This window comes from Heterocephalus glaber, unplaced genomic scaffold (assembly GCF_053883595.1).
Source record: "Heterocephalus glaber isolate CG9 unplaced genomic scaffold, H.glaber_assembly_v1.0 deba00001781, whole genome shotgun sequence".
NCBI classification, from domain to species: Eukaryota; Metazoa; Chordata; class Mammalia; order Rodentia; family Bathyergidae; genus Heterocephalus; species Heterocephalus glaber.
The window spans coordinates 3,019,488-3,044,948 of NW_028258467.1; the positions used below are offsets into that span (position 1 = coordinate 3,019,488).

The 25,461-nt window shown below is 51.9% G+C and overlaps 1 protein-coding gene across 14 annotated transcripts in view; it reads left to right on the forward strand.

The window, feature by feature from the left end:
• The window catches only part of Tsc2 (TSC complex subunit 2), a 36,106-nt gene that overhangs the window by 3,962 nt on the left and 6,683 nt on the right, over positions 1 to 25,461 (forward strand). For 6 of the 14 annotated variants that reach the window (XM_013068861.3, XM_004873649.4, XM_004873648.4 and 3 more), the window contains 27 exons: positions 266 to 376; positions 1,219 to 1,363; positions 1,661 to 1,778; positions 2,347 to 2,395; positions 2,747 to 2,872; positions 3,347 to 3,420; positions 4,525 to 4,651; positions 5,270 to 5,413; positions 6,422 to 6,559; positions 7,191 to 7,294; positions 7,682 to 7,763; positions 9,070 to 9,225; positions 9,719 to 9,835; positions 13,644 to 13,766; positions 14,294 to 14,400; positions 14,602 to 14,752; positions 16,074 to 16,196; positions 17,003 to 17,137; positions 18,510 to 18,699; positions 19,898 to 19,991; positions 20,173 to 20,275; positions 20,502 to 20,596; positions 21,696 to 21,824; positions 23,176 to 23,340; positions 23,577 to 23,729; positions 23,815 to 23,927; positions 24,506 to 24,718. In XM_013068861.3, the coding sequence (XP_012924315.1) occupies positions 266 to 376; positions 1,219 to 1,363; positions 1,661 to 1,778; positions 2,347 to 2,395; positions 2,747 to 2,872; positions 3,347 to 3,420; positions 4,525 to 4,651; positions 5,270 to 5,413; positions 6,422 to 6,559; positions 7,191 to 7,294; positions 7,682 to 7,763; positions 9,070 to 9,225; positions 9,719 to 9,835; positions 13,644 to 13,766; positions 14,294 to 14,400; positions 14,602 to 14,752; positions 16,074 to 16,196; positions 17,003 to 17,137; positions 18,510 to 18,699; positions 19,898 to 19,991; positions 20,173 to 20,275; positions 20,502 to 20,596; positions 21,696 to 21,824; positions 23,176 to 23,340; positions 23,577 to 23,729; positions 23,815 to 23,927; positions 24,506 to 24,718 (3,385 nt within the window). The remainder of the gene's footprint in view (positions 1 to 265; positions 377 to 1,218; positions 1,364 to 1,660; positions 1,779 to 2,346; positions 2,396 to 2,746; positions 2,873 to 3,346; positions 3,421 to 4,524; positions 4,652 to 5,269; positions 5,414 to 6,421; positions 6,560 to 7,190; positions 7,295 to 7,681; positions 7,764 to 9,069; positions 9,226 to 9,718; positions 9,836 to 13,643; positions 13,767 to 14,293; positions 14,401 to 14,601; positions 14,753 to 16,073; positions 16,197 to 17,002; positions 17,138 to 18,509; positions 18,700 to 19,897; positions 19,992 to 20,172; positions 20,276 to 20,501; positions 20,597 to 21,695; positions 21,825 to 23,175; positions 23,341 to 23,576; positions 23,730 to 23,814; positions 23,928 to 24,505; positions 24,719 to 25,461) is intronic. The other 8 variants (XM_004873651.4, XM_013068863.3, XM_087202766.1 and 5 more) reach the window with 3 other exon arrangements.

The window sequence follows — 25,461 nt, forward strand, 5'->3', positions numbered from 1 at the left end:
TTCCCAGTCTTAGAAAAGCCAAGACTGCTCTCCTGGCTTGCCTGTTGTTCTCCTCCCCAGCCTTCAGCTGGGGCTGGTTAAAGGGACCTGTTTGGGTTTTAAGTGGCACTGAGACCTGTGTCATTGCAGGCTGCTGAGGAACTGGTTCTAAGTCAGAAGACCCCATTGTTCTGCTCTGTCCTTTGGTTAGTCATGTCCTTGTATCGAGGGGCCAGGGTTCTTGAAGACCACACCCTTACCACTATCCTCTCTTTGCTGGTGGCAGCATGCAGTGGAAGCACTCTGGAAGGCTGTCGCAGACCTGTTGCAGCCAGAGCGGCCACCAGAGGCCCGACATGCAGTGTTGGCTCTGCTGAAGGCTATTGTGCAGGGGCAGGTAAGAGGAGGAGCCTGATGAACTTTGGCTGATGTCAGGTCACCAGCCATGTGGAGTCTTGTCTTTGGTGGGGTGCTGTGTGTGGAGTCTGGGGGTTCCAGAGCTAGATATCATCCATGGGCATTGTGGTGCCATTACTTCTGTCTGTGTGACCCTGGCTAGTTACTGGAACCCCTGAGCCTTACCTTTTCACTTTTGATGGGGGTGGTGGGTGAACCTTCCTCCTCAGGGATATTCTCCGGATGGAAAGATGCAATTCATGGAGAGGTGGGGAGCAGTGCCTTGGCATGGCCATTGTTACTTTGCGCCTGTTGCCTTGTCCCCCAGCCAGAGCATTGCCCCTGTTCACCATGCCCCAGCTGGGCAGGAGTGTTCAAATCTTTGAACACCCAAGGCCTATCTTGCTATTCCTGCCTGGAAGACTTCTCCAGTGGTCAGTCTCTTCCTTCATGGCCCAGCTGCTTACAGTGGCCTGTCCACTTGTGCTATCCCTCACTTGATACTTGTGGCCTTTGTCATCATGATGTGTGTGCATAGATCTGTACTAGGCTCTGAGCTTGGTGATGGCAAGGGCTGCATTATGCCTGCTGTGTGCCCTGCCACACCCAGAGCCCAGTGCAGTAGGTGGTCCACACATACCAGTCAGCTGCCAGCCAGTAACTCTGTCCCCTGCCCCAAGCCCACAGACTTTGACAACCCATCCTTAGCAAGGTATCCCTGAGGGAAGGACAGCAGGCCAGGGGGCTGGTGACTCAATGTCTGTTATACTTCCTGGCCTCTTGAAAGGCAGCTGTGTGGGAGAGCTTAGGAGGGCTATGCTGACCCAGTGGTTTTGTCTTTAGGGTGATCGCTTGGGAGTTCTCAGAGCCCTCTTCTTTAAGGTCATCAAAGATTACCCCTCCAATGAAGACCTCCATGAAAGGCTGGAAGTTTTCAAGGCCCTCACAGACAATGGGAGACACATCACCTACTTGGAAGAAGAACTGGGTGGGTGCCACACTGGGTGTGGTGTTTCTTTGACCTTGCTGTCGGGTGTGAGTATGAACTGCACAGTCCTGCCACCCAGCTCTGACTCTCAGGCAGTTTGGTAGTATCCATGCATGGTCCCTGTGAGGCTCCTGCTGAGTCTTCTTGAGCACCATGAGTGGACTGCCTATGACTGCAAGGGGTCTGATTGTGTGTTTCTCACTGGTAATGAAATCCAGACTCATTTTCCTGAGAGAGAAGATGAGGAGGAAGTGTAGTCTTGGCTTCTCAGCAAACTGCTGTCCTCTTCTCCTACAGCGGACTTTGTCTTGCAGTGGATGGATATTGGCTTGTCCTCAGAATTCCTGCTGGTGCTTGTGAACTTGGTCAAGTTCAACAGCTGTTACCTTGACGAACACATCGCATCAATGGTTCAGTAAGAAAGAGAGTATAAAGGACTGGGGATTTAGCTCAGTGATGCTACCACCTGCCTTGCAAGTGCAAAGTTCTGAGTTTGATCCCTGGTACCAAAAAAAAAAAAAAGAAAAGAGTTTAAATAAGGACTGGGGGGGTGTGGCTCAGTGGTAGAGCACTTGGCTAGCAGGCGCAATGCCCTGGGTTCAATCACCACCAGCGCTAGAAAAAGAATAGAAGGCAACTTAAATAGTGTTATTCTGATATAGTTCCACTGCTTTAGCCCTTAACTTCAGCTCTGCAGGGTGAATAAGGTGAAGCCATCAAATAAATAGAGGAGTTGGAAGTGGACCTGTCTTATTCTTAGCTGTTGTTTTTTTGTCATTTTCTTAAACATCGTGTGGTATCCATGAAGGCAGGGGCTTTGTGTCATGCCAAACACTCAGCACTGGGCACATGGCTGGCACAGAGTGGGGACCCTAAGGAAGGATGTGCTGCTCCCGTAACTGACCAAAGTGACCAAAACATGAAGTGCAGTTGCTCAGCCTTCTGGGAAATACTCTGAACTGACTTTGGCACTTCCTCCCCAGCATGATCTGTCTGCTGTGCATCCGAACCATGTCCTCTGTGGACATAGAGGTCAGTGACACCCCTCCCCAGGGGATAGTTTTTTGCACCTGTTTCTGAGAGACTGGGATTCTGGGGGTCAAGCCCTATGTGCCACCCTCTGTCTTTGTGGCCCCAGGCAGCTGCTTGGCCCCACTGAGCTGCAGAAGTCTGCCTAGTCAGGAAAGTTAGATGGGGTCCATCATGGAATTCTATCTTAGAATGAGACAACATACTGTTGATGACCCATAGGGATGGGGCACAGGAGCACCTTTCAAATGTGTGCTGTCTTGCTTTGTGATTCTGAGGGAGGCAACTTGGGCAGTGAGGAAGAGGAGGGTGGGAGTGGAGTGCACCAGTGTGATTTTTCCTTCCCTCCTGCAGGTCTCCTTGCAGGTGCTGGATGCTGTGGTCTGCTACAACTGCCTGCCAGCTGAGAGCCTCCCTCTGTTCATTGTCACCCTGTGCCGTACCATCAATGTCAAGGAACTCTGTGAGCCTTGCTGGAAGGTGGGGAGTCCTTTCTTGGGACAGCATCCTTTTTTGTTTGTTTTGAGACAGGGTCTCACTATGTAGCCCAGGCTGGCCTTGAACTTGGAGCAATCTTCCTGCCTCAGCCTCTTGAGTGTTGGGATTATAGGCATGCACTACCATGCCTAGTTAGGGACAGCATCCTAATCCCAGCACATCACAGGTTAAAGGGCATCTTCAGTGGTTGGCATATGATTTTTGGGTTCCGAGGCTGCCTGTTAAGGGAAAGTCCAGTGACCTTTTCCAACCAGTTGACCTGAGGCCAGGCTTTGGGTGGCATTCGATAGCGCTATAGCTTTTGGTTTGAGAGGAGGTCATAGTGAGCTGGCTGTGCCATTGAGCTGCAGTGTGAGGCAGGGTGAGGGATGGGATGCCCTTGGTGGGGTTGGGATGCCCCTAATAGGGTTGGAATTTGTATCTGCCACCTCCTATGATGTGTGTTCTGTCCCCCAGCTGATGCGTAACCTCCTGGGCACTCACCTGGGCCACAGTGCCATCTATAACATGTGCCGCATCATGGAGGACAGGTGAGTGTGGGCATCTGAGGTGATAGGTGAGAGAGGGGGCTGGGATTAGCCACCCGGAAGCCTGCAGGAGGAGGCTTTCTTGTATTGACACTTGCCTAGTGTGGATGAAGTTGGGGTTTTCCTGGTACTGCTGGGTGCTAGGCACATCATATACATGATCTCCCATCCTTTCCTGCTGGGCAGATCAGAAAGTCCCTAACTGAGCTCAGAGCTCAGATCCTCCTCCCTTGCTTGTGTGGCTCATCTCTACTTATCCTGTTACAAGGTTAGACTCATGGTGTTCACCTAATGTCTCCTGGCCCTCACCCCGCAGCCAAACCGTTGTAAGTCCTATTGCTTCTTCCCCCGAGAAGCGGCCCAAGTCTGTCCTTTGCCTCGTGGACACCCCACACCAGCAATGCTCAACTCTTTCTTCCTGGCATCCATTCTTGCCTCTTGAAAGTTCTTCACACAGCAGCAAGAGACCTTTTTCTGTATCAGATCTGATTATATCGCCCTTTGGCTGAGACTACAGTGTTTACCAGTGCTCCCAGGACAAGGATCCTTCCTGTGGAACAAGGCCCCCAGTGGCCATGTCATTCTTTCCCTCTTGCTACTCCCCCTCTCACCAATGGCCTTTGCTTATATGATTTCCTCCTGCTAAAATGTTCTTCCCACCTTTGCTGAGTCCTTCTAATTGTTCCCACAGGTCTTAGTGTAGTCATCAGCTCCCTAGCATCCTTGAGTAGCCTTTGTTCTCAGGTCCATGGCTTTCCTTGTTGACTGTGATTTTATGTGGAAGTTTTATACTATGATTTTTTGATTAGCTTCTGTCCTCACTAGACTGAAAGCCACGGGCCTTCTCACTCAGTCTGTTATGCCTGGATCTTGAGTGACTCGTGGTACATGGTGTGGTCAAGAGTGTTTAGCTATTGAACAGATCATGAAGGAATTGGTTGTTACTGGTCTGTGTTTTCCGCCTGTTTCCCCAACCCTTTTTCCAGTTGTGCTTCTGCCCTAAAAGTTCAGGAATTGCTGTGGGCACTACCAGTGCCAAGATTCTCACTGGACTCCACACAGGGCTAGGGCCCTACTCACATTAGTCTTTCTGGGGATTGGTTTCAGAGCCTACATGGAAGATGCTCCACTGCTGAGAGGAGCTGTGTTCTTTGTGGGCATGGCTCTTTGGGGAGCCCACCGACTCTATTCTCTCAAGAACTCCCCAACATCTGTATTGCCATCTTTTTATGAGGTAATGGGGCTTTCATGCTGCAACGAGATGGCAAGAATTGGGGTGCTCACCTTAGGCCTGTCCACCTGCCTGGCTGGGCTGCTGCAGCAGGGATGAGGGGGTGCTTCCAGTCAGTTACTTTTCAACTAAAGATGAGACATTCAGAGCATTTCCTGTGCATGTTCACATGTAGTTCTCATAGCTCCTTTGGTGAGCTGGGATGATTGCATGGTCGTGTTTCACAGTGCAGAGCAACTCTGACAAGCTGTATCTCCTGTTCTGCAGCCTCCGAGGCACTCCCTCCTCAGCCACAGCACGGTGTAGGGTATGGTCTTTGTGTGCTGCTGATGCTGGAACTCAGGCCATACCTGTCAGCTTCTGCAGTGCTAGGACACTGGTCTGTCAATCAGGCCCTTTGGAGGTGGGAGCTTTAGAGGCCTATCTGGGTCCCAACCATACTAGTACAGTGTAGCAGACACCTTTCTGGGTTCCTCACATGTTTTTATGGCCCATGGCCATGGGTATAAGTGCTGCCTGCTTCAGTGTCTTATACTCAGCTCTAAGGGCCAAGTAGGAAGGAGCTTTCTGTGTGTAACCTAGGAGTAGCTGATGCTGCATGTTCTTTGCTCTATGTTGTAGGCCATGACCTGTCCCAATGAAGTGGTGTCCTATGAGATTGTGCTGTCCATAACCAGACTCATTAAGAAGTATAGGAAGGAGCTTCAGGCGGTGACATGGGACATTCTGCTGAATATCATGGAACGGCTGCTTCAGCAGCTCCAGGTAAGGTAGAGTGAAGGCCACAGGCCAAGGGTATTGACACCCCAGACAGGTGGCCTGTTTCCATGAGGTGGCAAGCTGTGTGTCTAGGCCTTGTCTCTGAGGTGTTAGAGCTTGCTGTGGCTGTGTTCACTTGTTGTTCTCGGAAGTGCCACCTATCGTCCAGTGAGGACAGATCTCATTTTTTTCCCAATCCTGCTCCATAGTTTTGACTTCAGACAGGAGTATGCAATAGGTGAGCAAGCTAGGCCAGTGTTGCTGGCCAACAGAGGGACAGAGCAGGTCACCTCCATGGGCTAAGTAGGCCCTGAAGACAGGTCCCAGAGCATCTGGAATCCTGACTGTGGCTTTCCCATGACTTTGGAGGACGCCAGTAGCATTAACTATGGCCCTGAGGACCCCAGGGCCCACAGGCACACAGCTTGTTTTTCTTTTCTTTTTTTTTTTTTTGTACTGGGGATGGAACTCAGTACCTTGCACTTGTGAGGCAGGCATGGTGCCACTGAGCTAAATCCTTGGCCCTGGCACACAGGGCTGTGGCAGATGAGGGCAGCATCTAGCATGGCCAGGGCTGGATGATGTCCAGGGACCAGTACAGCAGAAGGAAGGACTGGTACTCAGGCCTGAGTTGAGTCCTCCTAGGATCTGGGTGCTCACCGGACCATTGCTGTTGACTGGCTAGCCAGGTAGCACTTCAGCCTGAGATGGCAAGGGTGGGGCATGGGCTTCAGCAGGTGCTAGAGCCTGGGAGAAGTGTGTAAGGGTGTGAAGTTGTAGCTACTCTCTCCTCCTTCCTGCTCTTCCTTCCAGACTGGGCTGCATGGTTTTAGCCAGGATTTCAGAGGCTGGGGAACAGACAAGAATGGTGTCTGCCCACATGTCCCAGTGAGGGCATGTCCACATGTAGCTAGTCTTGAGCTGAGGTCTCTTAGGTTATGGAGAAGTGGGAAGGAGGAGTGAGCTTCCTGAGGGGAGTAGAAGTAGTCTGTGTAATGTATCTTGGTACTGTAGGACCTGGACAGCTCAGAGCTCAGGACCATCGTGCATGACCTGCTGACCACTGTGGAGGAGCTGTGTGACCAGAATGAGTTTCACGGCTCGAAGGAAAGATACTTTGAGCTGGTGGAGAGCTGTGCAGACCAGAGGCCTGTAAGTCTCCACACTCCCCACCCTGTGGGGCTTTGGGTTCAGGTCAAGAGGGCTGCAGGGAAGAGCCTTTTGGGAGCCCTGGCTGCAGATGTGAAGCCAAATTTTCCAAGTTTGAAGTAAAGGGCTGGGCAGGCTCCTCCTTTGCCAGAATCTATTCTCCAGCAAGGAAGCCTGCCAGTTCAACGAGCATTGGGTGTGTGGGTCTGCTAAAGAGCTCAGTGCTAGCCTAACCATCAATTTCCTCCCACCTGTGTGGAGGAAGTTCTGGACTGCTCTGCGAAGACTAACTGCTCTGTGCTTGCTCCTAGGCAGCAGAGTCATTTTGCCAGGAATACTCAGCCCTAAGCCAGGCTGCTCATTGTTTTTTTTTTTTTGTACCAGGGATTGAACTCAGGTCCTTGTGCTTGTGCAGCAGGTGGTGAAACCACTGAGCTAAATCCCCAGCCCTGCTCATGGGTTTTAACATGTGTTTCCCACTGCTGGAAGGCCTTTGTTCCTGTGGGCTTCCCACTTGGGTCGCAAGGTCGGGGGGAAGGTCTCTTGAAGCAAACTTGGTTCTCCTGGGACATCAGCCTAGCACTGGGTTGACAGACCCTCTGGCCTCTTGACATTGGCTATCTTTCTTCAACAGGAATCCTCGCTCTTAAACTTAATATCCTATAGAGCTCAGTCTATTCACCCAGCGAAGGACGGCTGGATCCAGAACCTGCACTTGCTGATGGAGAGGTTCTTCAGGTAGTTGAGCCTCTATGGCCCACCCTGGGCCCAGGCCTGACTCCTGATGAGAGTGAGGGCTTTCCTTTCTGATTCTTTTTTTTTTTGGTACTGGGGATCAAACTCGGGACCTTGCACTTTCGAGGCAGGAGGCAGAACCACTGAGCTAAATCCTTGGCCCTCCTTTCTGATTTTTCAAAGCAGTGGTTTTCATTGAGTAGAAGAGATTGGTTTTCCTGTAGAACATGGTACTCTAGTGAGGCCCTTGTCTTATGGCCTCTTGGAAGGCACAGCTCTCTCTTTCCCTTGGCTGGGTCTGGATGTTGAGCTGGGATTCATGGGGAGAACCCAGGGTCAGACCTAACCACCCAGCCCCACAGCCTGTTCTCTCTCCTTCCCCACCCCCAGGAATGAGGCTCGTAGTGCTGTGCGCATCAAGGTGTTGGATGTGCTATCCTTCGTGCTGCTCATCAACAGGCAGTTCTATGAGGTGGGTGGAGCCGGAACCTCCTGAGGTTGGAGGCTCCTGGGCACTATACGCCTCCTGGCTCTGCCCCAACCTGGAACTTCCCACTCCTACTGGCACTGCTCTGTGGAATCAAGTGCCTCAGTTCCTCCCTTGTTTCATTCATTTTTTCATCTTGTGGTGTCCTGGCCTAGCCTGTGCTGGGCCTGTAAACTGTAGAGCAGTAAGGGGGTGGAGGGTAGGGATGGAGCAATGACACAAGCCTTTAAGGGCTCTGGCTTAGTTGTCACCCAGGAGCCTATAAAGAATTCTGGTCTGAGTTGAAAATAGTCTCATGTAGGATGCTTTGTTGTGATGGTAATCACTTTCATCATTTGCCTCTTGGCTGATCACCAGCTGCTAGGCTGTCCTGGACCCTGCCTGGTAATTCTGCCTCTGCCTTCTCCTCCATGCCACCCTTCCCTCTTTGAAGAATATGTGTACCTGCATGCCCTTTTGTAGGAGAGGTACTCTCAGCTCTGAGGCCTCTCTCCCCTTGTTCCTCATTCTAGACCTAAGGCCCTCCCTGTTGGCCTTTTGTTTCCTGGGCTGCCCCACCTAGCTCTGTGCATTGCAACCCCTCCCTCTTTCCCTTAAGCAGAGCTCAGTACCTTGTTTTCCAGGAAGCCCCTCCAACTTCTCTGATACCTCATGTGGGTTAACGTCATCCTGCTTTGTTCTGTGGCACTTTTTACCTGCCTCCATAAAAGCTCTTGTAACACTCCCCCATTGCAGTAGATTCTGTGATGTTGGGGTTTTGCTGCCACCAACATACACACAGCCCTCTATGTGGAATTGTGTGTGTGTGTGTGTGTGTGTGTGTGTGTGTGTGTGTGGTGTTGGAGATCAAATCCAGGCCCTCACACATGCTAGAGGGTTTTTTTTTTTTTTTTTTTGAACTGGGGATCGAACTTGGGTCCTTGTGCTTACCCAGCAGGTGGCACCAAAACCACTGAGCTAAATCTCCAGCCCTCTAAAGGGGTTATTATTAATTGTAACACTGAGTGCCTTGGCTGCATCACATCGGCCCATGGCTTTGGCTCTGTGGATGTGCCAGGTTACTATGCAACAGTCACTGATCTGAGCTGAGGGGCTGGGCAGGTGCCCCGAGAGAGAGGGCCCAAGAGACTACTTCAGGCTCAATAGGCCCCGATGACATTCTTGTTCAGCTTTTCTGCAGTCTTGATTTACAACACGTTAGCTTTTTTCAGTTGATTCTTTGAGGAATTTAGTGTCACCTAAGATCCCCCCTCCCTATGGGGCTTACCTTCTCTCTCTGTGCCCCATGCAGGAAGAACTGATTAACTCAGTGGTCATCTCTCAGCTCTCCCATATCCCTGAAGACAGAGACCCTCAAGTCCGAAAGCTGGCCACCCAACTGCTGGTGGACCTGGCAGAAGGCTGCCATACCCACCACTTCAACAGTCTGCTAGACATCATTGAAAAAGTGAGAGCTGCACAGGGCCCAGGGCTGGGGGACATAGGGGGCTAAGTGCCAAAGGTACTTCTCCTTGTGGCAAAGTCCTGTGGACCAGAGCATCCCCTGGATCCCTGTCCACTGTCAGCTTTGTGACTATTTTCAGAGGTCAGGATGTACCTCCCAGCAGAGATAGGTGGTATCCAGAGGCCAGGCTGGATTTTGTCCTGCTTGCAGGACCTTAGAAATGAGTATTGTGTGGCTCCCTGAAAACTGGGCTGGTTGCTGGGAGTTTCACACACAGCTCAGGGGACAGGGCTATGGCCCATATCCTCCTGACATAGCCAGTACCTTTCCCTTTTAGATCTAAAATGTACTGTGATTCTTGAATGGCCAGTTGGATAGGTAAACTATACCTTCTTCCTTTCTGAAAAGTGAAAGAGAAGGTATTTGTGGTAGAAAGTGTTAGGTCTGACAGTGGCTGGAGCTAGGAGCTGGGACTTAACGTGCTGGTCTCTCTAAGGTGATGGCCCGCTCCCTCTCTCTGCCTCCCGAGCTGGAAGAAAGGGATGTGACTGCCTACTCAGCTTCTCTGGAGGATGTGAAAACTGCAGTCCTAGGACTCCTGGTCATCCTTCAGGTGGGTAAGACCTCTGTTGGTGGCCTCTTCTGGGAGAGTGTGCTGACCAGCTCCTGTTCACCCTCGCTGGAGGCTGCTCTTCAGGGACACGTCTCCCTAGAGACCTGGGCTCTACAAGGGTCACGGGTGTGATGGTTATGATGGGCAACAGGGTGATGTCCTGACTTGGCGAGAGGCCTGCAGGGTACAGTGGGTAGGGCCCATGCTGTCCAGTCTGGCACTGACTTTGAGTCCTGGTCAGAAACAAATTCTGCTCTTGTGTGATACTTGCCCTGGCTGGTGCCTCATCAGCTGAGGAGGAAGAGGCAGCCTGTTCCTGTTTGGTATCTGTCTTAAGTTTCAGAACAACTCTACTTTTCATATACTCTAGAACTCATCATTTTACAGTGAATGACTCAATGATTTTCAGTGTATTCACAGAGCTGTGTGGTCATCAACATAGTTACTGTTAGAATATCCCCATTGTCCCAAAAGAAACCCCATACTCATTAGCCATCACTCCTTAACCTCTGGCAAGCCCCAGACTGCCTTCTGTCTCCATCCATTTGCCTGTTCTGGACGTTTCACATAAATGGAATCACACAAAACGTGGCCTTTTGTGTCTGGCTTCTCTTACTGAATACCATGTTTTCAAGGTTCATCCATGTTGATGGAGATGTCAATACATCATTCCTTTTTATGGCTAAATAATGTCCCATGAATGGTTTATATTTTGTTTATCCATTTGCCTGATGGTAGATACTTGTGTTGTTTCTCCCTTTTGACTCTTGTGAACAATACTGCTTCAAACATTGTTTCACAAGTATTTATGTGTACATGTTTTTCCACATCTGGGAGTGGGGCAGACTGGTGGGTTGGAGGTTAAGTCTGTGTTTAAGGTTTATAGAGTTGCCAGCCTGTTTTGTACCAGGGGTGCACCATTTCACATCCCCCTCAACCATGTGTGATATTCTGATTTCTCCACCATAGAGAAAGTGCTCCACAGCATTGTTATATCTCTTTTTTTGCTTTCTTTGTTCTTTCATTCTTCCATTTTTTCTTTGAAATGGGTCTTGGTATGTTGCTCAGGCTGGCCTCAGACTCTGCTCCTGCCGAAGTACCTGAGGCTACAGGTAAGTGCCGCTGTACCCAGCTTGTTTCTATTTTTTTGACTGTGGCTGTCCTAGTGGGTGTGAAGTCGTGTCTCACTGTGTTTCCCTGAAAGGTAATGATGTTGAGCATCTTTTTTTCCTTATTCTGTGCTGGGAATTGAACCCAGACTCTTGCACATGCTAGGCAAGGGCTGTACCACTGAGCTATACCATCAGCCCAAACATCTTTTCGTATAGTTGTTGTCCAGCTGTGTATCTTCAGATCTTTGCCCATTTTTTTGTTGTTGTTTTTTTGGTTTTGGTACCGGGGATTGAACTTGGGTCCCTCTGCTTGCAGGGCAGGCGGCAGAACCACTGAGCTAAATCCCCGGCCCTCTGCCTATTTTTTACAGGATCGTTTGTGTTTGTGTTACTAAGATGTAAGAGTTCTCTCTTATGTTCTACAAGGTAGGTGTCTGGTACCTGTAATCCCAGCCCTCTGGAGGCTGAATCATAAGGATCACTGAGTTTGAGGCCAGTCTGGGCTACATAGTGAGACCCTGTTTCAGAAAACCAAAATAGGGCCAGGGATTTAGCTCACTGGTGCTGTGCATGCCTCACAAGCCCAAGGTCCTGAGTTTGATCCCCGGCACTGGAAAAATAAAACCAAAACAAAACCCAAAAGAGTTCTCTGTTTATTCTGGACACAAGTCCCATTTCAGGTGGATGATCTGCAGACATTTCTTGTCCCTGCAGGTGTTCTTGCAGCACGATGCTCGGGTGCTCCTGAGGGTCTTTGGTGCCACAGTTCCTGTTGGCCCCATTGTGCTCTCTCTTGTCCCGCACATCCCCTTGTCATCACAAGTCTCTTGTGTCACCACACATTACTCCTCTGATCTCCATACATTCCCCCCTTTTTATGTTTGTATTTTGTTTGTTTTTGGTACCGGGGATCAAACTCAGGACCTTGCGCTTGCAAGGCAGGCACAATGCCACTGAGCTAAATCTCTGGCCCTTGAGAGAGGATCTTGCTAAATTGCCCAGGCTGGCTCCAAACTTGTGATTCTCCTGCTTCAGCCTCCTGAGTAGCTGGAATTACGGGCAGTTGTCACCACACTCAGCTCAGCACATCCATCTTGTTACCGCGTATCTCCAGGTGGGCAGTAGTCAGGCTCTTTCTTCAGCCACTGTACCATGATTGCTGATTTTCAAAGCCTTGCAGTGTCACTTAAGTATACTTGTGAGTATTAATATCACATACGGTGTAATGTATGAATTCATTGGCTTAAAAATTTCTAATTCAAGCTGGGTATGATGCCATATACCTGTAATTCCAGTACTCAGGAGGCTGAGGCAGGAGGATCATAAATTCAAGCCCAATGTGGGCAACTTTTGAGGCCCTTTTTCAAAAAGAAAAACAACTTCTAGTTTGTAAGATGTTGGATGGTTGAATAGGTTCCTGCACTTTTTGTATGTTATGAGTTTTTATTTCCTGGCATGCTAACTCTAAAGTACCATTTGATGACAACTGGACAGTCCTTCTTAAATAGAATCTTGTTTGTTTTGGGGTTGGGTTTTTTTTTTTGCAGTATCAGAGATTGAACTCAGGACCTTGTGCTTGCAAGGCAGGAGTGGTGCCACTGAGCTAAATCCCTGGCCCTGTTTTTGGTTTTTTGAAACAGAGTCTTGCTATGTAGTCAGGCTGGTTTTGAATTCACTTTGTAGGTCAACATTTTGACCGGGGATTTAGCTCAGTGGTCCCGCCGCCTGCCTTTCAAGTGCAAGGTCCCGAGTATGATTCCCAGTACCAAAAAAAAAAACCCACCAAAAAACAAAGGATTGAATTGATTAAGGACATTGGGTCAGCCACACATTGCCACTGAAGACACACAAAATAGGACTTCCAGAACTATTTCAGAAACTGGCAAAAATAGTGGGATAGTTGTGTTTAAAACAAGGGAGAGCATTTTGCAGGGAGATGAACAGCAATGTGTGTTTTGGTGTAGTAAGTTTTTTATCCCCTCTCTGTTCAGAGGGCCTGGTTGAGGCCCTGTGAGACTCTTGTAAAAACCTGCTGTTCCTGTGAATTATGTCAAACTCCCCTACTTTGTGTGGTAGTGCAGGATGATGCTTTCCTATCTTGTGCTGTGAGATAAGGAGAAACAGCTGTCAGTTGCCTTCTTCAAAAAACAGTACTAATGAGCTTTTGAGTACCTTCGTTCCTCTATAAGGCTCAGAGGCCACCAAGGGCCCTCAGGCTCTTGATATCTCCCTGGACCCTGGCCCAGACCTCCTACTGTATCATGTTGTCATGTTGACAAGTCATGCCTGTCACCTGCCAGGGAGGGTCCAGGGCCTGTCTGGGACAGGGCTTGCAGAAGGACCTAGCCTCAGCACCTGGGAGTGAGCCTGCAGTGCTTGCATTCCAACTGGTCCTCATTGACCTCTTTGCCTTGTAGCATTGAGTGCCTCTCAGGCACCCTAGGATGGGTGTTAGATGGTTGCCCCTCAGTTTTCCTAATTTATTGATTTCCTGCTGATGAGATGGACACATGGAGAGATTCCCCTTGGAGTGATGTTGGTGGTTGATGGTCATGCACGGGAAGCATGACAGATGCTGTCTCCTCAACCTCTAGAGAGATAGCCCTGGTTTTCCACTTCTAGGGCACTAGGGCGCTTCCCTCCCTAGCTGAATGGCATGTTCTTGCCCTCAAGGTGATAGCATCCTCTCTCCACAGACCAAGCTATACACCCTGCCTGCCAGCCATGCCATGCGTGTGTATGAGACGCTTATCAGCCACATCCAGCTCCACTATAAGCATAACTACTCCCTGCCCATTGCCAGCAGCATCCGGCTACAGGTATGATGGTCCATTCCCTGGGGCCCAGCAAGCTGCGTCAGTGTTGGTGGAGTGGACATGAAGCATACAGGCTGGAAAGATGGGGTAGCCCAGGGAAGGGACCTCTGTAGGCCTTTTCCCTCTGTGGCACTTTTCGGTAGCTGCAGCCTCTCAGTACCCTCTGCTCTTTCTTTGCCTTCAGTCCCTGTGCCTTTGTGGCTTGTCACTGAGTCATATGGTAGCCAGGGATGGGGGCAGAAAAAAGGAAGCACATTGACTTCCAGATAGCATGTAGCGCTGATGCTCGTGGTGCTGCAGTTATCTGTCAGTAAACTGCACCAGAAAACATGGGCTGGGCACAAGAGGGGAAGGAAGGGTGAAGGAGGGGCAGGGAAAGCTAGGCTCTATGGGCCCTAGTAGGACACCAGGTCCCGAATAAAAGTCTCAGGTATCCTTGGGATACATGATCTGAGTGGGAAGGAAGTGTTGTCTGCCCTGGCTGGGCAAGTTTCTAGCTCAGTTGGATGGCACAGTTCTGTTCTTTCCAGGCCTTTGACTTCCTGCTGCTGCTACGGGCTGATGCGCTGCACCGCCTGGGTCTGCCCACCAAGGATGGGATCGTGAGATTTAGCCCCTACTGCCTGTGTGACTGCATGTATGTGAGACAGTCCCTCCCTAATTGGTGCTCCAGGGGTGTCAGGGTCATTGGGTTAGAGGTAGAGTCAAGTGCTGTCTACCCTGGAGGGACCATGTAGAAGGGATCCTCACTATGGGCCAGAGACAGAAGGGACTCTTATGTCTGTTCCCACTTCTATAGTAGGATACGCCTCAGCTGTTGTCCTATTTGCTTCCACAGGGAGCCTGAGAGGGCCTCTGAAAAGAAGGCTGGTGGCCCCCTTTCACCTCCCACTGGGCCATCAGGCTCTGCATCAGCAGGTCCTGCCTTTCGGCTTGGTCACCTGCCCTACTCTCTGCTCTTCCGAGTTCTGCTGCAGTGTTTGAAACAGGTGAGAAGGGCCTCTCCCTCTGGGCAGATGGAGTTGCACTGGACACCTCCTGGAGAGCACCAGGTCCTTGGAACACATCCCTCCCATGTGGGTGACCTTGGGAGTGCCCTTGCTTCTAGATTTATAGCATGGCTCAGCCATGTAGCCAGATAATTTGACTATAGGATCACTTGAACTTCATGCAGGGAATGGACTGGTTATTGGGGAGGGGGGTCCGGGGTAGTGGTGCGAGTCACTTCTGGGATACATGCCAGGAAAACTGAAGCCAGCTTTGAAAGGAGAAGAAGGTTTCAGTTTGAAAGGTGGAATCAGCAAAGCCTGGAAGCAGGGGGATGCTGTGGCAAGAGGCTGAGGCCAGTGAGGGGTAGAGCAGCAGGATGGAGGAAGGTGGAGGCCAGAGGCCAGGGCAGGTCCAGGGTGGCACCAAAGGACAGTGGGAAATTACCCAGAAGTCTCCAGGCCTTGTGTCACAGGGGTAGTATGTGGAAAGGTTTCTAGGACTCTGCCTTTGACTCACTCCCTGATGAGATATCCAGGCAAAGGTGGGGTTGGAAGGCCAGTATAGGTCCTCCCTGTCACTGTGGCCTTCGGCTGCTGCTGTTTGTTTTGTTATGCAGGGGTGTTAGCCTGGGGATCCTTTTTTTTTTTTTGGTACTGCGGATCGAACTCGGGTCCTTGCGCTTGTGAGGCAGGCGGCGGAACCACTGAACTAAATCCCTGGCCCTGGCCTGGGGATTCTTGACTTGCTTGCTGCTTTTTCCTGTCAGCTGTCTGGTAGCTCTTCTGCTGCCTCTTCATTTTTTTTGGTTGGTTTTTTTTTTTTTTTTTTTTTTTTTTTGGTACTAGGGATTGAACTCAGGACCTTGCACTTGCCAGGCAGGCGGTGGCACTGAGCTACAACCCTGGCCCTTGTTGCAGAAGTTCAGTTGGTACTTGATTGGGGTGGGCATCTGTCACAGACTCCTGGGTACAGTGCCATATGCAGGCAGCCACTGGGCCACTGCAGGCAGATAGGGGAGGGTAGAGCCAGGCAAGTGGAAATCCTGATTTCCAAGAGGATCAAGTAGGTGTCAGCTCCTTGCTGGGCCTCCACTCAGCCTTGCCTCTGGAGGGTAGCTGCTGCTCCCCAGGGTAGGCGATCTTAGAGCAGCAGCTGCAGCTGTGGGGACAGAGGCTCAGGTTGAGTAGGTCCTTGTGTGCAAAAGTGGGCATCCAGAGGCTTTGCTGTTGTCTGATTGCAAACAGCCTTAATGACCTTTGGTCTGCTGTCCACACAGTCAAGAATGTCCTGCTCACCCCCTGACCATCCCTTTCCCTTTAGGAAACTGACTGGAAGGTGCTGAAGTTGGTCCTTAGTAAGCTGCCAGAGTCACTGCGCTACAAAGTTCTCATCTTCACATCTCCATGCAACGTTGACCAGCTCTCTTCTGCCCTCTGCTCTATGGTAATACTGCTCAGCAGACCTGTGCTGACCTCTCTGCTGCAATTCAAAGTGGGCCTGGCATGCTGGGGATGGAGGCTATGGTCCAGTATTTCCTCCAAAAGACAACAAGCCCTTAGCAGAAATGTGTCAGATCTGTGACCTGATAGACTGAGACTGTCCCCTTTAAACTCTCTGGAATACAAACTGTGCACCTAGACTAGTAGACAGTGGGCCAGAAGTCTCAGCTTATGGTTGGCGCATCAAAGGTTCCTATTTGAGGATGTGTAACTGAGCATGAATGTCCTCTCTCTTCTCTTCCTGGCTGGGGCTTCCATACTGTTTAGGTCATGCCTCTGCCTCTCACCAGTCAATAGGTGCTACTCTTCCACTTTTCTGTGCAAAAGCTTTTTTTAATTTATTTTGGTAGCGGGGATCGACTCGGGACCTTGTGGTTCAGAGGCAGGCAACAGAACCACTGAGCTAAATCCCCAGCCCCTATTCCACTTCTCTGAAAAGGCAGATCCCTGCCAGGAAAGGAAGCAGTGTCCTCCCATAGTCTATTTTTCCTTTGGTACTGGGGATTGAACCTAAGGCCTTTGCCCTGAGTTACATCCCAACCTTTTTATTATTTTATTTTATTTATTCATTTTGAGACAGGGTCCTATTAAATTGCCTAGGCTAGGCTGGAACTTATGATCCTCCTGTTTCAGCCTCCCAGAGTACAGGAATGTGCTACCATGCCCTGCCCCTCCTGTACTCTTGACTCTCACCCTCTGGCTACTCATGGGATTTGCCCAGGGGCTTCACAGATGGATCTTGGTTATTAGCTTTCAGGCCCAAAGACCCTTGAGCGCCTCCGAGGCACCCCAGAAGGCTTCTCCAGAACTGACCTGCACTTGGCTGTGGTTCCTGTTCTGACCGTGTTGATCTCTTACCATAACTACTTGGACAAGACCAAACAGGTGTGAAGTGGGAGGGCCATGGGAGCCTTGTGGTGCTTGAGATTTGAAAACCTAGCCCTGAGCCAAAGGCTCACCATTTTTTTCACAAACTGTCCGCTAGGCGAGAGTGAGATGAACTGGCTTTGCTTCCCCTCATGACCACTGGACCCCTACCTGCCAGTCTCCCCAGAACTTTGGACAGCTGTATCCCCTGTTGGCTCCAAATTCTCTCTGGGGTTCTGGACTTTAGTGCAGCTTGTGAATGTGTCCCTCTACCCTCCCCTCTCCAGCAGCATGTCTCCCTTTGAGGAGCATTCCCTGACCAGTCTACAGCAGTTCTGGGACAGGTGGCCAGGCCGGGTTTGAGAAATGGATGGGCAGGCTGGAGCTCCTTGGCTTTCTTTTCCTTCCATACCTCCAGTTAGATGTGGAAAGCACAGCAATGCTCTTTTCTGTCACCTACACACACACACACACAACACACACACACAACACACAACACACAACACACTACTGCTGTCATCCTCACTGTCTCATTTGGAGTCCTAGCATCTCTCATTGAGGAAACACAAGTCTTACTCTGTGCTGCTGAAGCAAGCACAGGAGACACAAGTCTTAGGAGGTCAGGTGCCTGGTCAGGGTCCTGGCTGTCAGGAGTGGGACTTTGCCTCAGGCTCAGGTTGGCCTTTCCCCTGAGCCCAGATTCCTGACTACAGTACTGCCAGGAACTAAGACAGAGCTCTACATCCTATAGGCCTGCCTACCTTAAATAAAAGCCCTCAGCCTCATTGGAGTACACCCTAGTCCCTCCTTTATGGCTCAGCCTGCTTCTACTAGCATTGCCCCAAAGGGTGCTTGGCTGAAGGTTGTCTGAGGTCTACTGGGCCTCTGGTGTTTCCGAGGGGGTACTATCTTTATGAAAGAACTGTTCCTGGGGTGTTGAGCCCCTAGGCTGTGACCTTAGCTGTCATTTTGCTGCTAACTTCTCAGAGGACCCTTCCAGGACTGGACATGGGGTTCTGCAGCGTAGCTGCATCAGGCAGCACTTCCCTTTAGCAATAAGGCCAGCCTGTGGGGCTCCCAGAACCAAGGGGTCCAGGGAACCAGCATATCTTGCTTCTAGGATGGGCTGGGGAGCTGTGGGATTGGGTTAGGAAGCCTTGGGCAGTCTGCCATGGTGGCCTAGCTGGTGGCTGGCTTTGCCACTTAGGTGTTCAGAGACCTTCCTAAACCTTACCCCTCCCTCCCCCATACCCCAGAATTAGCCAAGGGGAGACTAGGTCTGAGAACACATTTGGTGTAGCAGGGTGGGCTGGCTGTCCCTGTGGGCAGGGGTGGTGGGGATTGTGCCTGGCTGGTGGCAGGTGGGGCCTGAGGCTCTTGCTTCCCACAGCGTGAGATGGTTTACTGCCTGGAGCAAGGCCTCATCTACCGCTGTGCCAGTCAGTGCGTGGTGGCCCTGGCCATCTGCAGTGTGGAGATGCCTGACATCATGATCAAGGCGCTGCCCGTCCTGGTGGTGAAGCTCACGCACATCTCTGCCACAGCCAGCATGGCTGTCCCTCTCCTAGAATTTCTGTCCAGTGAGTGTGTACATGGGGACAAGTATGCAGGGGCCCTGGGGTGGGGCTGGGCCTGCCTGCAGTGTCCCGTGCTGACTTTCCCTGGGGAGCCCAGGTCTGGGCCTCTCTGCTGCCTCAGGGCCTGTTCCAACCTAGCCTTAGACAAGTGCACCAGAAGTATTCCCCAGGAGACAGCCTTAGCCCCACCCCATCCCAGGGCCCCAGCACCCCAGGGCACACACCACACTGTGGGTGATTTTTTTATTTGAAGCAGAGTCTCACCTTGTAGCTCAGGCTGTCCTTGAACTCGAAGCAATCCTCCTGCCTCAGCTTCCTGAGTGCTGGGATTACAGACATGCAGCACCACCCTTGGCCCATATCTTGGGTTTTGTCATCTCTCTCTCCTTTATTCGTCCTTCCCCTTTGTCATCCATTCATCCTTTGTCCATCCATCTCCCAGGAGTTCAGGGTCCTTCACCTGCTCCTTCATTTCTGTCACATGGTACATTGTCTGGCCAGCAGCACATGCTTGGGTGTTGAGACATCAGAACAGAGCTGGGTTGGCACTTGGTGAAGAGGGCCAGAGAGAAGAATGATGTGAGTCAGACAGGACCCCTGTCACATATTCTTTCATTTTGCTTACTACCCTGTAAAGTATAAAAAAACAGTTGGGTGTGGGCCAGGGATTTAGCTCAGTGGTTCAGCCACCTGCCTCGGAGGCAAAAGGTAGGTCCCAAGTTCATCCCTGTACCAAAAAAAAAAAAAACAGTTGGGTGTGGTGGGCATGCCAATAATACCAGCACTCTGGGAGGCTGAGGCAAGAGGATCCCTATGTAGTGAGTTTAAGATCAGCCTGAACTACATAGCAAGACCCTGTCTCAAAACAAAGAGCTAGGTGTGTAGTTTACTGCAAATGCCTTGGGTTTAATTCCTAATAGTGCAAAAAAACCCCACAACTTTATAGCTTGAGGGTTATACAAGTGTAGGCCACTAGCTGGATTTGGCCTGGGAACTGTAGTTTGCCACTCCCTAGTGTGGAAAAGCAAAGGCCAGAGTTAGGAAGGTCACATTTGGGTGGCTGCGGCCTTCTCTACCTTAGGCTAGAGCAGCTGCCCTAACCTTTATAAATAAAGTATGGGACCCTGGTTACATTGCTCGTGACAACACCCTATCTGCAGACTGGCCTGGGTCCCCCTGAAGAGTTGTCCTTGCCCTGCAGCTCTGGCCAGACTGCCCCACCTCTACAGGAATTTTGCCGCTGAACAGTATGCGAGTGTGTTTGCTATCTCCTTGCCGTATACCAACCCCTCCAAGTAAGTGCTGGTCACCCAAGCCCTGCCCCTCCTGCTATGGCCAGTCCTCACCTCTTGGAGCAGAAAACCACATTGGCTTCTGAGTTCTAGAGTCACTGAACCCTGGCACCTCTGCTCTGTGCCTCTGGATCCTGGACAGTTCCCTGGGTGCGGCCAGCACTTCCCCTTTCTTCTTTCCCAGGTTCAATCAGTACATCGTGTGCCTGGCACATCACGTCATAGCCATGTGGTTCATTAGGTGCCGCCTGCCCTTCCGGAAAGATTTTGTCCCGTTTATCACTAAGGTCAGCCCAAGATCCATGGAAGCCCATGTCTCTGTTAGAGCCAGGACCTACTGTGTCAGTGGCTGGAGGAGAGGGTTGGGCAGGAGGGAGGGAAGTGGGGGTTGTTTGGGGCTCTGCTGAGCCCAGCCCATAGGACTCCACTTGAGGTGAGCATGGGGCTCAGGGAGGTTGTCACCCCAGGCCTTGTTCATGGGCCTCCTTACAGCTTGGGTCTGCTTCACCTCAGGGTCTACGTTCCAATGTCCTCCTGTCTTTTGATGACACCCCTGAGAAGGACAGCTTCAGAGCACGGAGCACCAGCCTCAATGAGAGGCCCAAAAGGTTCGGGGCCTGGAATCCCTTCTGGGGAATGCCTGGTATCAGGTGGGGTGGGATCCCAGGCTGTGACCTCTGACCCACGTGGTGTGTATGGGCCTGGGACTGAAGGTGTGCTGCAGCTCAGGTGCCCCTGGGTTTGAGAGATGGGAGGGTCTGCAGGGGCCACTAATGCCCCACTCTTGCCACACTGGCCTATCTCAACTTGCCTGGGCCACAAGTACAGAGTTGCTGAGTTGGGGATTGGGATGCTGGCTGTAGGTGTCCAGGTTTAGGTCTGCTACACTGAAGGACCCAGGCTTCCCCACAGCCTGGGCAGAGGCAGCCCCTGGCCGTACTGTCCTTGGCCCTGGGGCCTCTGGTTAGCCCAGCCTCCACCCAGGGTGCCCTTTTTCCTCCAGAGCTTGCTTGCCAGGGGACATGCTCTTCTTTACCACCACAGCTGTTTGTGCTAAGTCTGAAAAGAGCTGTGCTGGCCTCTGTGTTCTTGTTTGCATATCACTGAGCGGCTGTCCCGCCTGTCCCCACCTCCTGCACAGCTTTCTTAGCTCTCCCTAGGTGGGATACGGCACTTTCCAGTGTGACCTGCACTTACAAGCCTTGCTTAAGCCCTGGGGGTTAGGGGTAGAAGCTTTGCCAGCAGTGGGTGGAGCATCTTCTCTGGGGCTCTTGGGCCTCAAACTCAGAGCTTGCCTCATTCTCAGTGACCCCCAGGGCCTGGCTATCAAGGAGTCAGTGCCCTGGTCCCAGAGCAGGGGTGCCAGCCATCCACTGGGTGGGTGGGGATGCCTGGTCAGCATAGCCTGGAACCTGCCGTTCCGGCGCACATTTAAGTTGCGCTAGTGTCCTTTGTTTTGGTATCATGCGTGAAACCTTACTTTTTCTCAGTCAGCGTTTACAAGTTGTATTTTTATGCATTTTTGTTTTCTGTCTCTTTCCTTGCTAACTGTCCTTTGGCATGGTTCTTTTGTTTATCTCACCCGTGGGATGTCTCCATCTTGACTCTGTGGCCTGGGACCTTTCTTCCTCACCCCTCCATGGCTTGTTCTCCCCTTCCCGGGAGCTGGGCTCTCTGGGGCTTTGGGCTTCCTTCCTCGCCCGGTAGTTTGAGGATAGCCAGAGCCCCCAAACAAGGCCTGAATAACTCCCCACCCGTGAAAGAATTCAAGGAGAGCTCTGCAGCCGAGGCCTTCCGGTGCCGCAGCATCAGTGTGTCTGAACATGTGGTCCGCAGGTAGCGGGGCTGTGTCGGGTGGGGGGCACAGACCCTGGAGCTTGGCCCCGTGAGCACCCGGGTGGCAGTGCATGGGGCTGCTTGCATGACCTCATCACCTGCCCGCACCCTCCTTGGCAAGGCCTGGAGAAGAGCCTGCCCCCTCCCGCCCAGGAAGCTTGGTGGTGAGGAGTGGAAAGGTTGCATTCTGTCCCTCAACCCCATGTGAGCATGGGCTGGCTCCATAGCATCCTCAGAGGCTGGCCTGGGTGGCTGCTCAAGGAAGCTGGGAAGCCAGTGGCAGCTGGCACAGGCTTATCCCTGGAGGGCAAGGGCTTCTGCACATTAAAGCAGTGTCCACTCAGGTTGGTAGAGACGTGGACTCTCAGGTTTAGCCTTGTCACATTCTGCAGAGTGGACTTTTCTTCCTGGACTTTGTTCTAGGAAAAGTCTGCTTTCTGTTGTAGCTGGGAGTTGGACTTTCGTGCAGGGCTGAGGGGGTGGCGTGGGGCACCCTGGGGTTGTTGACTGGGCCCCAGCACAGTCCCAGTCAGTTCTCCCTGGCATGCAAATCCAGGTGCCCAGTTCTTGGTTGCCAGCGTCCCAGCAGCTACCTGGCTGACTGCAGTAACCCCTGCTGCTCAGGCTGCACTAACAGAGGGCATGCCTGTCTCCACTCCAGGAAGTCCCTCCCCAGCCTTGGCCCACACTGTGACCCAGCTCTTTGCTAATGCAGACTTGGGCTCTAGCCTCTCCTGTGGGACTCGGTCAGGAGTTTGGGGTGGGGGGTGCTCAGTGAGACTCCTCTCTCAGCTTTTTAGCAAAGTCCTTATGAGCAAAATATGGCTCAGGGGTTGTGATACTCATACCAGAACTTCACCTGTAGAAGCCCTTCCCCTGTCCTTGGGGTGTATGTGGAGCTGGGCAATAGCCCTGGCTCACCTGGCCAGAGCATGAGGGCAGAAAGCTACATGTGAAGCCAGCCCCTCCATGTCCTTGATGGGAGGTGGCCCTGTGAGCAGAATGCAATCTTGCTCTGTCCCCCATGGTTTCTGAGTCTGCATGACTAAGCTGTTCTACCACAGCCATGACTAACTCTCCTGTGTTCTCGGGCAGAAGGGATGCCCTGTTCTGTCAGTCTCATATTTCTGACCGAAGGGCCTGGGTCTTTCCCATGAAGTGCCTCCCTCTGGGATGATGTGGTCCTTGCAGTTTGCAATGCTGCAGTTCTACGGGCCACCATGCCTTGGTCCTGGTGGGGTTTTTCTGAGCGAGGCCTCTCCGCCATGCATGCGTTGAGCTTTTGGCCTTGGTGATAGGTAGCTTGGCCCCTGCCCCGCACCCTAATCCCAGCTGTGCCCTCTCCCTCCAGCAGAATACAGACATCCCTCACCACTGCCAGCCTTGGGTCTGCAGATGAGAACTCCATGGCCCAGGCTGATGACAACTTGAAAAATCTCCACCTGGAGCTCACAGAAACATGTCTGGACATGATGGCCCGATATGTATTCTCCAACTTCACTGCAGTCCCCAAGAGGTGTGAGCTGTGCTTCAGAGTTGGGGTTCAGGAGTGGCAAGAGCAATTGTGTAGCTGTTTTACTGTGGCCACACTGGTTCTGTGTGGTGGTGGCAAATCAGCTGGGTAGGCCTCCTTTCTGTGGGTGGCTGGGCCTCAGCTGTTGTGGCTCCTGAGGTCACACTGGTCTTTAGGACCTTAGATGCCCTATCTGAGAACATTCCCTCAAGCTGAAGTGGGTGCTTTTGTGCTTCCAGGTCTCCTGTAGGAGAATTCCTCCTGGCAGGTGGCAGGACCAAAACCTGGCTGGTTGGGAATAAACTTGTCACCGTGACAACAAGTGTCGGGGCCGGGACCCGGTCATTGCTGGGCTTGGACTCAGGCGAGCTACAGGGTGGCCCAGAGTCAAGGTGATAAATCCTCTCTATGTGCCCTGCTGGCCTGGGGACCCAGGAGGCTGTCATTGACACCACGTGGGGCAACTTATATCCTCAGCTCTGATCCTGGTGTACACGTGAGACAGACCAAGGAGGCGCCTGCAAAGCTGGAGTCCCAGGCTGGGCAACAGGTGTCCTGTGGGGCCCGTGACCGTGTCCGCTCCATGTCTGGTGAGCCTCGGCCCTTGCTGTCTCCTTAGCAGGTACCCAGCACTCCTCTGCTGGCCCAATGTTTAGGAGGTCCCTGTGGAGCTAAGGAGTCATGGGTCAGCTTCAGGCTGGCCCCTTCTCAGTGACCCTGGGTGGTATTCTTGTGTCATGTTGTCTCGGGCTGTTGGTTCTAGATACTTTTTTTTTTGGTACCGGGGATCAAACTCGGGACCTTGCCCTTTCGAGGCAGGCAGCCGGGCTGGACAGCACCCCTCAACAGTGAAGTGAGACCCCCTGCAGCTGAGGGGCTGCTGTTGTATGATGTTCACTCTGACCCCCAGGCAAGCTCACCCCAGAGCTTTCTCTACTATGCTCAAGTAGGGCAGCTAGGGCCCCCTTCTGCTGCCCTGGGCCCATGGAGGCTAAGACTCTTTAAGGACCAGGCTCAGGGGGCTGAGCTGCCACTGCCCTGGCTCTCTCTAGGGTCTGTCCTGGTGCTTCCAGGCTGGCCAGATGCTGGGTAGAGTGGCCAGCTCTATACTGGCAGCTTTGTACTAGGCACCTAGTGGTCACTAGCCCTTCCACCTACTACTCCATAGGGGGCCATGGCCTTCGGGTTAGTGCCCTGGATGCACCAGCCCCCCACACTACAAGTGGCCCTGCCTCTCCGGGACTGCAGACCATACCAGCCGCAAAGCCTGAGCAGACTTCTGCAGGTGCCCGGGTTTTAGCACCAGAGAAGACGAACCTGGCAGCCTATGTGCCGCTGCTGACCCAGGGCTGGGCAGAGATCTTGGTCCGGAGGCCCACAGGTACTGAGGGGGGAGACAGGCTAGGCTGCCCAGTGTCTCTGCTCATGCTCAGGCCCCCATGAGTTATCTACGGGTCTGTGGATGAACACAGTAGTGGGCATAAGGCATTTGGGAGGTGACCTTAAAGCTGGATCTCCAGAGGTCAAAAGGAGGCCTGTGTTAGGCAGAACACTAAGCTAGATAGTCTGTGCCACACAGCTTTATTGTCCATCTGGAGGCTGGAAGCTGAGGCTAGGGTGTATGCAGGGTCACTTTCTCTTGAGGCCTCCCTCCTGGGCTTGTAGATGCTGCCTTCTTCCTGTGTCCTGATATGGTCATCTCTGTCCTAATCTCTTCGTAGAGGACACCAGTCAGATTGGACTAGGGCCCACTATGTGACCTCATTTTACTTGATCACCTCTTTAAAGATCATGTTTCCACATGCAATCACATTCTGAGGTCTTGGGCGTTGTGAATTGGAGTGGGGGGTGTAAGTCAACCAGGTTGATAACAGCATCTGATTGCTGGGCATAGTGGCACATACCTATACCTATAGTCCTAACACTGACAGGATTGCAAGCTCAAGGACAACCTGTGCAGTTTAGCCTAAGGGGGAAGGGGCTGAGGGTGTAGCTCAGTGTGGAGGCCCTGGGTTCAATCTCAGTACTGCAAAATAAAACACAAGTCAGATGGGATGGCACAAGTCCAGCACTCAGGAGGCTTAGGCAAGAGGATTGTGAAATCAGGGCAAGCCTAGGCTATAC